This window comes from Myodes glareolus, chromosome 10 (assembly GCF_982192425.1).
Source record: "Myodes glareolus chromosome 10, mMyoGla1.1, whole genome shotgun sequence".
NCBI lineage: Eukaryota > Metazoa > Chordata > Mammalia > Rodentia > Cricetidae > Myodes > Myodes glareolus.
Window position 1 is genome coordinate 76,297,556 of NC_142035.1, and position 11,630 is coordinate 76,309,185.

At 43.6% G+C, this 11,630-nt stretch overlaps 1 protein-coding gene across 23 annotated transcripts in view; it reads left to right on the forward strand.

The window, feature by feature from the left end:
- Cd44 (CD44 molecule (IN blood group)) overlaps positions 1-9,760 on the forward strand; it is an 82,072-nt gene extending 72,312 nt beyond the window's left edge. For all 23 annotated transcript variants that reach the window (XM_085696673.2, XM_085696674.2, XM_085696676.2 and 20 more), the window contains 3 exons: positions 1,157-1,228; positions 3,213-3,291; positions 7,993-9,760. In XM_085696673.2, coding sequence (XP_085552799.2) covers positions 1,157-1,228; positions 3,213-3,291; positions 7,993-8,197 — 356 coding nt within the window. In that variant the 3' untranslated portion in view covers positions 8,198-9,760. The remainder of the gene's footprint in view (positions 1-1,156; positions 1,229-3,212; positions 3,292-7,992) is intronic.
- Positions 9,761-11,630: the final 1,870 nt, after the last annotated feature.

Genomic DNA, 11,630 nt, shown 5'->3' on the forward strand with positions numbered 1-11,630 from the left:
GTTTTACTGGTTTGGCATAGACTCTATTAACCATTCATTTATAGACAGAAAAAAACCAGTGCTTGCCCTTCCTGCAAAAGAAAAAAAATTGTATTCATATTAGTGCCTATAATATGAGTCCTAGTTTGCTTTCTATTGCCGGGAGAAAGACCACAACCAAACCTTTCCTTAGGGAGGAAGGGTTATTTGGCTTTCATGTCCTGAGTCATGGTCTACTGAAGAAAGTCAGGGCAGGAACCTGGAGGCAGAAACTGAAGCAGAGGCCATGGCGGAGTGCTGCTTGTGGGCTTGCTCTCCATGGATTGCTCAACCTGAATTCTCATACCACCCAGGACCATCTATCCCAGAGTGGCACTGCCTGGTGGACTGGCCCCTCCCATAACAATCATTAATCAAGAAAACTCCCCCATAGACTTGCCTACAGGCTAATGTGATGGAGACATCTTCTCAATCAAAGTTCCTTCATCACAGGTGACCCTGGCTTCCTTGTATCAAGTCGACAAAAAACTAAGCAGCATAATGCATGTGATTTTTAGATACACTTTGGACTTTCTGAAGTAGATGAATACATTATTTTAAATAAAGATGTTGTTTCTGGAGATTTGGAGTTGAGCTTGAGATTTCATATTGGTAGCCCACTCCCTAGTGATGGGATCCTGCTGGTCTATGGGACCACGGTTTGTAGTCTGGGTCTTAAAGAGAGAATGTTGTAACTGCACATAGCTACTCTATCATCTACTTCTTGAAGCTTCTGTAAGACAACAATGAAGGTGTTCCTGCTATAATACTCATTTCATAAGCCAGAAAACAGAGGCTCCAAGGTGATAACTTGTCCTGGTCCACATTGCTAATAAGTTAGGTCCTAAACCCAGGATGGACCAGCACTGGAGTTCAGGTTCTAACACTGTCTGTCACTGTTCCCTGCCACAAAAATCCCATTTGTAAGCCTTAGTGTGGTCACACCGAACTTTCTTGGGAGGCTGAGAGCGAGATGAGATACCTTCGCCTAACACTTGGTAAATGTCTGCGTCTTGAATCTATTTCTAGAGTCTAGTGAGGCAGTGGTTGGAGGGTAGCCCAGGACAATGCTCTGGAAGAAACTCCTGGCTATACATTCCAAACTGGGGCTGAGAGAGCTCGTTGTTTTTCCCCTTAGGACACGCAAGTGGGAGTCAAGATGGTGGCGCGAACACAACTCCTCTTCCTGGGAGGAGACCTCAGATTCCAGGTGAGTTTCACACCATGAAGCAAAAGTAAGATAATTATAGCAAGGTTCTCACAATGTCCTAGCAAAGACCTCGTTAAATGTACATCTGGCACCTCTTTGAAAGTTTAAGGATAAACAAAAATATGATAGCCTCCTTGTGGGACAGGAGGGAGCCCCCTCTTTCCCCCTTCTAGGTCCCTCGTGTCCTGTATGAGCTCACATGGAGGCCTTCCGCAAAGAACTGGTATGTCCTGAAGCCTCCTTCCCACATGAGTGATCAGCAAGAAGACCCCAGGGCAAACCCAGGGTCTTCCTAACTCAGCACAGCTTCCCCTGTATTTCTAGGACTAGAGATGAAACATGCAATTCTCTTTGCATTGGTGGGCAGGGAGGATCCACAGAGATAGGGGACCGTCTGTGTTGGGTTGAGTAAAAACACTCTTCTGCTCCCCAACCTACTTTTTCTTGAGGAACAGTCTGTTAATTCAGCCAGAAGGAACTTTTTAGAAAGTATGACTTGTACAAGGAGGGAGCTGTGACATCTGACTGTCCCATGCTGCAAGATTTAGCATTTGATGCAATTTCTTCTTTTAGCACGGGGTTGAAACTGAGCATATGCAAAGGGGGATTCCACACAGGAAGTGTCTCTTACTGTGGTAAATTACCCTTTCAACTCTTCCTCTGGTGGAGCTCCAAAGTGGCTTCCCTTGTGGCCCTCTTCCTTTGTCTCAGCTTGCTGACCACCTGAGCAGGCAGGGGACGGGCAGGCTGAATTCAAGCAGGAGGATTCATCCCACTGTAGTGAGGAGGAGTGTGGAACACTCAGGACTGAAGGTCAGGCAGGGTGGGTGAAGAACAGAAATGGCTTCGTCCCTGCAGCGTTCCTGCTCTCTTGAGGTGAGCCAAAGAGGACACACAGTCTACCGTAGGAGGAAAGCAGGAATTCCAAGGAGAAGTGGGCATGACTGACAAGCTTCTCTTTCTTCTTTGTCAAGCCTTCGTTTACTGCACACACCTACCACTGGACTGGGTCAGCTTGTCAGTCTTACTGAAGCCTGAGTTTAAAACATGTGGACAATATTGCATTAATCCACAAGCAGTACATAATTATCAAATAAACTTTAGAAAATGCAACTTAGCAAATGGGTGGAAATGTGAATCACTTACTGTCTTCCTCATTACCCAGACGTATTTAAGCTGCGGTCTTAACAGATGTTCTTCTTAATATTTTTTTTCAGAGTAATTTATTTCAAAACTGCTGTATGTGCTGTTTAGTTAACATTCTCTGTTGGTCAGTTCCACTCTCCGTGTCATTAAATATCTTTCCCTTGAATTATAACACTAACAAAATGGATGTGTCTTAATTTATTCATTTAATCCCTCCCCATTGGATGTTAAGTCAGTTTCAACTTTCATGCATATAAACAGCACAATGACAGACATCTTTACAGTCGACTTTGAGATCCTATAACGTTTTGAATATGTAACTTCTAAATCAAAAAGTATGGGCATTTTGGGGTCTCTTAACAAGTGGAGCCGAACAACTGAAATGTGCCATGGAAATCTACCTTTACCAAACCATGAGAACGTCCTTTGCCCGCTGATTATCAACTCCATCTTTGTTTTGAATGAAGCATGAGGCAGATGCTCTCCAATCAGCATGGAATGTTTCTCTCACGAGAAATATAAATGTCCTTTGATCTATTTAACATTTCATCAAAAACGCGTATAGGCTTCAACGGGTTATTTGATATGTTTTTGGATAGATTTTTCTTCCCAGCAGGGTTTGACTAACTGTTGATAAAAAATTAATACAAGAAGCCTGTTGGATGGAAAATCTACAGTCAAGATTATCTAAGAATATTCTAGCTGTACCTGGTGGTCAGACCTCTCTGCAGAGTTGGCTGGGGTTTTCATTCGGAGCAGACCGATTTTTAAGTGGTATTTTCTATTCCATCAAGTGTGTTTGTGCGGCTCACGTATGTCCTTTGGTTCACTCTTCCAGAATGGCTCATCATCTTGGCATCTCTCCTGGCACTGGCTCTGATTCTGGCTGTTTGCATTGCTGTCAACAGTCGGCGCAGGTAAGAGAGAGACCCTTCAGCTTTCCACTCTGAGGGGTATTGTGGAATTTGGGCTCTGATTGTAGCCTTGGCAACCTTGGTACCCTGGGACTTGCTAGACATGCATGGTTTCCAGCCTGCCACCAGACTTTCTGCATCAGAGCTTGTAATTTAACAAGATCCCAGAGAGTCCTGTACACGTCACAGTTTAAGAAGCCTTTCTCTGTCCCATTATCTAGAGAAACAAAACTCCAGCACCCCTCCTTTTAAACAGTGGTTGAATCTTACTGTTCTTAAATTTTCCATGGTTAAATCCTATGGTGACTATCTGATAAAAATTATGAAATACATCACTGGGACGTCATATAAAGGTATATTCAGCCATTGGCTCATTAAACAAGCATTTGCTAAGTTTGTTCATGATTCACAAAATGCTGTATACCAAATTAAGAATTGGTTTTCTTCCTTTGACTATTGGAAGTTTAGACATCTTCTAGAATCTTTGAACAAAGTTGGTATAGGTCCTGTTTGTTTCGTTGTTTGTTTCTCTGTAAGGATGTTATTTTGTGTTTCCTGAAGGTTTCAGTTGAAGGGATTCAGGACATTGCCTAAGAGAATCTCTACCACAGTGAGGTCTCTGAAACAATGATGGGCATCCCTAGGCAAGAGACTAAGTTCAGCAGCACAAAACAGGCAAATGGGCTCCTCTCATCCTAGAAGCCCCTCTCCTCCATCTTAACAAAGGCTTGGTATTTTTAAAGTTAATTAGGTAGTATATACATTTAATTAATTTATAACCAATCTCCAATTAGAAAACTACCCAAGGTGAAGTGCAGGACCATAGTAACTCTAGCAACAGGAGGTACGAACTTTAATCCAGGAAATCCCCAAAATAACTAAGTTTATATTCCTGCCCAGACACTTTAGAGATTCGCTGTTTTTTTTTTCAAAGTGTCTGCTACAGACACTAAGCTTTTTGTAAATATCCTTTATGATTGCCTCACGAAAGGTTAGAGTCTTCTTGCTAAACTGAGTGGCCTTTGCCATGTCTCTAAGTCACCCTACAGCCCCCCAAATGCTCAGATTCTGAGCCCTCTGGAAGGAATTATACACTTCATTATTGTTGTTGTTCAGAAACAAGAAACAACTATTTCCAGTGCCTAGCATAGTCTTTATAATCATCTGCAGAAATTGAGTAATGCTTTATCGGTGTTTGGAGTTAATGAAAGTACTCTCTCAAGTCATGGTGTTGCTACCTATACTTTGAGAGCATAATGAAAATTAAATTAGTCATGAGCACTGACCACATACAGAGCCAAAACTGGGGGGATATTAAAGAGATCTCCTCTGGGCTCCTATGACTAGATAGAAACAGGCTAATTTTCTGGTCCATTTAAATACGTAAGTTGCGGAAGCCTTTCAAAGAGTTTTTATTCTTCCTCTTGGCTTCCTTGTTTTCCCTTGGATTATTTTTTGCTCAATTAAATATGAATTTCCTTTTGTTTGGGATCAGTCTTTGATGTATCACATATACAGTCCATAAACTTTGCAGATGTCACCTTGGTGATGTCCCTGATGCCGTTGATGGGGGGGGCGTTGATGTGGAGGGGGCCCTCCCTAAGCATCTCAGCTATCGCTGAGAGCAGTTGGAGTCTGAACATTGTGGCATCTTATCCCACATGGTTCTTTGTTTCCTCAGCAGCAGAGAAAGGACCTCATGGCCTCTCCTCCTCTTGTCTCCAGGCCAGCCATCACCCTAGCAACAGGCAAACAGGGACAGGCAGAAGCTGGCTGAACCAGCCTCTCACCGGGAAAGCAGCTTCATGCGCGCCATAAATAACTGTGTCCTGATTTGATAATTGAAAACAGATTTGCCACGCCGCTGAAGGGTGTTTAACGGCTGCACAGGCCCCTTCATGTGTGTTGTCTTCCTAAAGCTAATAGCCCATCTCTAATCCTGTTAGGAGACAGGGACCTTTCTGCTTTGAGCACTGCATTTAAGAGAGATAGGGAACTCTATCTTCACCATCGAGAGTCTGGTGGAAAACAAGGCCTCCAGAGGGGATTCATTTATTCAACAACATCGTTTGTGGGCTTTTGTGGCTGTTAACCCTGATGAGGAGTGAGACAAAAGGAAGACCAGGTCTCTTCATTAAAAGTCTTGAGGCTTAAATGTCCCGGGGCCTCAGACCTACTCAGAGCTGGGAAGATGGTTCAGCTAGTAATGGATTGTGAGCACAAATGAGGGCCCCCAGAACCCACATAAAAAGCTGATGGTGGTGGTATAAGCTAACAATCCAAGTACTGGGGAGGCAGAGCCAAGGGTGTCTCCCTAGAGCTTACTTGTCAGTCAGCCTGGCCAAACGGTGAGCTCCAGGTTCATTGAAAGACCCTGCCCCAAAAAATAAGGGGAAAAGTGACTTAGGAAAACACCCAACATCAACCTTTGGCCTCTACTCTCATGTGCTCCCGGGAGTCCACACACCTCTGCACGGACAACACATACCTCCATACACAGATACACACATGTACGCACATGCTCACTTACATGCCTGTACACACCGACCGCTTCCTACACTCCAGGTTCTCTCCTGTTACCCTAGGTCTTTCTTTTAACTCTCATTGTTCAGTAACTAGCAAGAGTAGACTGACTTTTGAGTTCCCGTTGTTTGAAGTATTTGCCCCCATCCTGTGAGGCTGATAGTCAACAGCCTGAGAAGTCAGGGAGCTGCTTCAGGTCACACAGCTATAAGATCTCAGCACTAAGCCTTCTAAGGCCTTCACCGAGCCCCCTGCTGTGTCCATGGACCTCACCTGCGCCCCCAGCTCTCATTCATTTCTTTCACAACTGGAACATCTTTCCTCCCACGGTTCCCCATACCTGTGCTGGAAGATGCAGGATCTACTCCCCGTTCAGGCAGTATATTTTGACTTCCCCAAACAGGAGATTAAAGTTTGTGGCTTTGGCAGTCTTACAGGGAAGAGCCACCATCACAAATAATAGACGTTTTGACTCTAGACCTTGAAATATCCAGCAACAAGGAGAACCGTTCCAACTTCATTCTGTTTCCAAATCTTCGCCCTGACAGGGCCAGGCAGAACCCAGCCCTTTCAGAAGCTCAGCATCTGAGTACGGACTCTTTAGTTCTGACTTCTGTGATCTCAAGGGGGCCCTCAAAGTGCTCTGGTCCTCAGTTCCCACTGCTGCAAAATGGGAGCAATCGCCGTTTTAATAGGGTTATAGCAAATGACTTGTACTTTGCCTGGAATCAATCGTGCATTTAATAAGTGCTCATTTATTTTCTCTCATCATAGTTATGAAGCTATAAAACTTGGCTTCCATTAGCCTAATCTAACTGCTATATGCACAGCAGTGGGCAGGTTACAGCAAAGGGGAAACTTTGAATCGGGCTGCACGGGGCCAGGCAGTGCTATCAGAATCACAAGGCCGAGGTCAGAGTCATGCTTTCCCATAGAAGCCCACTTCCTGCCTGAGAATCTTGAGGAACATTACTAAGAAACCTTAAAGTGTCAACACATGGCTTTTCTTACGTTGATATTAAACGTCCTGTAGCAGGACTGTGTAAAGGTCAACCAATCTTAGAGGAACAAATCAATACGGCCTTGTCCTTCTGGAACAGCGCTGCTTTCTTATTCTCTGGACGTGGCAGCGCGGTGTTGGCTGATAGAGGAAGTAGCAGAACTTTCTTGAAAACACAGATCAACATGATTTATGATCACAGTCGTCATGGTTTATCTGAGGCTGCGGAACTTCGGTGCTTCAGAGGCAAACATTTGCATTGCGCGGTATTGGGGGAGGAGAATCAGGACTCCAGAGTCAGATGGATCAGGATCCAGATCCTTACATTGCTTGTTAACTAGCTGAGAGAGACTGTTGGATTTCAGACCCCCAAGAATTTCTTCAGCTAAAAAGGGGATGGGCTGCAACAATAATTTTGGGTTTCTGGAGTCCTGATTCTCAACAGTGACTGCAGCAGAAGTCTCCACAGTGTGCTGGTTTATTGTTGGTTTTGTTTTTCCAAATACTACAGACTGAACCTAAAGCATTATGCATTCTAGGCGAGTACTCCACCACTGATCTTTCTGTTCTCAGACCCCTCTTGCCTTCTTATTTTAAGACTGGGTTTCAATGAGTTATCCAGGTTGATCTTGAAAAAGGCCTTGAACTTGTGATCTCCCTGTCTCAGCCTCCAGAGTAACTGCAACTCCAGTCTGTTAACCTCAGATTCTGGCCCCACCGCTTTCTGATGTCTGCTTCAGGAAGCGGTAAAGTGGATAATTTCCATGTCTAAGAAGTCCCCGGGTGTTTTGGCTGCTAGACTAGGGACCTCACTTTAAGAAGTGCTGGCATCAGCTGGGCAGTGTTGGCACACACCTTTAATTCCAGCACTTGGGAGGCAGAAGCAGGCAGATATCTGTGAGTTCAAGATTAGCCTGGTCAACAATGTGAGTTCCAGGATAGGCAGGTCGGCACTGAGAAACCCTGTCTCCAAACAAACAAACAAACAAGCCGGTGTTAGGTGTTAGGAAGACCAAGTCGAAAAGGTGCCACACTCAGTGCTTAGCACAGAGGAAGACCATGCTAAATTGTATCGACGATAATGGTGATGTCCCCAGTGGTGGCAGTCATGATGATGATGATGGTTGTTTGGTTGATTGATTGTGCACTTTTTCTCATACGATGTTTTACAAACTCATCAGGTGTGGACAGAAGAAAAAGCTGGTGATCAACAGTGGAAATGGGAAGGTGGAGGACAGGAAGCCGAGTGAGCTCAACGGAGAGGCCAGCAAGTCTCAGGAAATGGTGCATTTGGTGAACAAGGAACCATCAGAGACTCCAGATCAGTTTATGACCACCGACGAGACCCGGAATCTGCAGAATGTGGACATGAAGATTGGGGTGTAGTGACTACCCCAGTAGCTTGGAAAGACACCAAATTGCTGACATGTTAATACTGGGAGCTGGGACCCTTCACAGATGCAGTGTGCTACTGATTACTCTTATTGGAGACAGTTTCAGCATAAAATTTTCTATTCCTTTTACATTTTTAAAAAAGTCCATTCCAATTTATGAAAACAGCATTGCTTTCTGAAATGAGGGCCCAAAGAATACTCCATTAAGAATTTGACTCTTCCAGTTCCTCCCGAGAGGCCTTGCATTCCCAGGGTATGCTACGGATGGCTTCTATCAAATTCATATTCTTGGTCCCTATTGAACTCTTTCCCTACCCTAAGTTCCAGGTAATAGTGACCAGCTAGGGACTTTCCCCAGGGCTTAGAGGGATTGGTCTCTGGGAGGAAATTTGAATGGGTCCATATTGCCTCTCCAGCAGTCCAGTCCTTGGGCATTGCTTTCCAGTGGGGTGGGAGATCAGATGTACTGGTTACACACCCTTTCCCCTCTCTGCTGGAAAATTTTCAGATGCTTCTGAGAGATCCCCAAAGGGTGATGCTATTTATCTATAGTAAGCTATTTATCTTTGTTTTTTGAAATATCAAACCCTGGAGGTCCTTTGTTCAATATGACTTTTTTTTTTTAGGTTACTTTGTCAGAAGCATAACAGGGTATAAGTTGATTCATAATAAACACCTGTCCATCTTCTAGCTTGACCTTGTGCTTCAGTTTCTAATCTGCAAGGTCTGAGTCTTCATAGTGTATCAGGATGACTTTAGAATGGTCCTCCTAAACCCATGTTAGGGCAGCTGTGCCCAACTCGGGTTCATCCAGCTGAATCTCATAGAAGATCAAGGAAGGAAACATTGTTTTGTATCTAGGGTATCAAAAGGGTTTCTCTCCTATTCTGGAATCTGAATTGTCGGTAGGAAAGCTTCGGTCACTTTGTGCTTTGGTGGCCACCCTTTTCTCTTTCTTAAAGGGCACATTAAGTTTTTATGTCCTACAGTTTTTAGGGTCCTATTTCATAGAAGCCAATTCTAGTAGTGATTTCACCAAACAGTATGGTAGAGGCTTGTGACGCCTTATAATAAAAAGAGAAGCCAACAGAAATTAAGGTATAGACAGCAAGCCGTAGTTGGCATCACGAGAGTGTGATGTACAACCCATCTCGCTATTTCCATGAATGTGTTTGTTGACATTTTCAAAAACAGTTGGTACTCAGAATGAGTTGCCTGGGGACCCCTCAAAAAGCCACAGGGCTGCCCACTACTGGAATCTTATCACCAGACAAGCAGGTTTATGGTTTAGCCATGGAAGTATGGTATTACCCTCTAGCCTCATATTTTTTACATACTGGGTAAATGTTAGGTGGCATTTATTCATCTGCCAGAATGTCCCATTGCTCCTAGATCTTCCCAGGTTACTTGTAGAAGAAATTAAATCCATAAAGTAAGGTTTCCTGTAAAGTAATACTTCTTTTCTAAGGCTCCCATGATGTTACTGTTGACTAAGTTTATATGTTTAATATTTTTGTCAAATAAAAAAAAACAAGAGAAAAATTTCCCATCTAAATCTGATTTGAGTTTATGTCAAGAGTGGACTCAGGCTTTATTTAAAGGTGATACACAGACTTTCCACCACTCATTCCCAGCCTCAGCTCTGCCAATCCACCTTCCTGCCTCCTTCCGTCCCTGCTCACCTCTTCCCAATGCCATGGCTTCCACAAACTGCCTTTTTCTTCCTCTGTGAATGCTACTAGTCAGTTCCGTATTCAGACACCTAGTTTTCTTTGTCTTTTCCACTTGAAATCGACACAAGGTTATTCCTTGTTGTTCTTCATGGTGTTAGGATGCCCATGTCCTTAGAGCTGTCCTGGCTCACCAGCCCATAATGAGCTCATTGTATGCAACGAGTCACTCTGCCATTGGGTTTGAAAGGGCTCTGCCAAGCTCTCCTTGATCCCTAGATACCCTTTGGAGGCACAAGAAAAGCCATGGAAGTCTCAGGGCTAGAGATAATTCTCTTCCCAGTCTAGACATGCCCACCAGTGGGTTAGGTAGGATATTGTTTGCTGTGATTGTTAGGGTTCCTGTAGCGTAGCCTGACTTGTGTTACTCCTACCAATGACTTGCCAGGTGATATAGACTAAGTCAATGAACTGTGAGCTTGTTAATAAAAATAAGGGGCAGGCATTTAGTGATTTGCGTAGTAACATGAGCACTTCAGATGTCATTTTCACTAGCAATTGTAAATCTGTATCCTGAAGGATTTCTTTCAAGTAGCCTTCGGTAAAAAATCAAAAGGTAAAAGATACCTTCACATTTGCGTTTTGTAGGTTCTAGCTAGATAAAATGGATGTTTCCAGAACCTTTGGAAAAAGCTTTACATTGACATCCTTTGTACCAAGAGTTGACTTTATAGCCAACATCCATTCAAGACTTTTGCAACAAAGTGGAATAAAGAGCCACCTTCTCTGGAAAAGTAAAATGGTCAGAAGAACAGGAATTATCCACTCTTACATCCTATTTCTTTGAGTAAATCTTCTGGGTTGACATTTCAAATGTAGCCAATTGTTACGTTTGTACGATGACTTTTGCTATTGTTCCTTTGAGTTTTTCCGAGACCACCCTCCCTTTCTCTGATTTTTGTATATTTATTGACTGACCAATGATAATAAGGAAGACATGGTCTGTGTAGTACCCAACTGAAAGTGTGTTTTGGAAAACATTAAAAGGTCATAAGAAATGGAAGCCCTGGTCTCTGAGGTGAGGGGCCTGGGAAGTGGGAAGTGGAGTTAGTCTGACTAACATGGAAGAAATCAGAGGTTCCTGAGGCAACTGGGGTCATGTTCCTTTATTTGTTTTGTTTGTGCATGTGTAGAAAACATGTAGGAGTGGACATGTTTATGGAAGCCTGGGACTGAAATCAAGGTCATCCTTGATGGTTCTTCCACCTCATTCCTTGAGGCAGGGTCTTTAAATCAAATCCAAAGCACTCCAATATGGCTAGTCTTGCTATGGGGTTCCAGGTGAACCATTATTCCCACCCATTTTACATGGGTTCTGGGGATCTGATCTCTAATCCTCACACATGTGCTGCATGTATTTGAACCCCCTGAGTCATTTCCCGAAACTAGAGCTCTTGATCACCCTGCTTCCTAAGTGCTTGTAGAAAGGTACCCCCATACCCAGCTTCCTTCTTTTTTTCTTAAAGGAAGAAATAACAGCGACAACAATAAACATCTGGATGAGCTTCCATCACTTGAAATGGTGTTGAGGTAAAGTTTGACCCCACAGACCTATTGTTCAGAATCATCTAAAGCAAGTCAGATGATGTCAAGTGTGACTTCCTAAAATGCCTAGAACCACCTTCAGGCTCGATTTAAGAGAGTAGTGAACATACCCCCATTCCATCTGCCATGACAGCTTCTTAACCACGATGA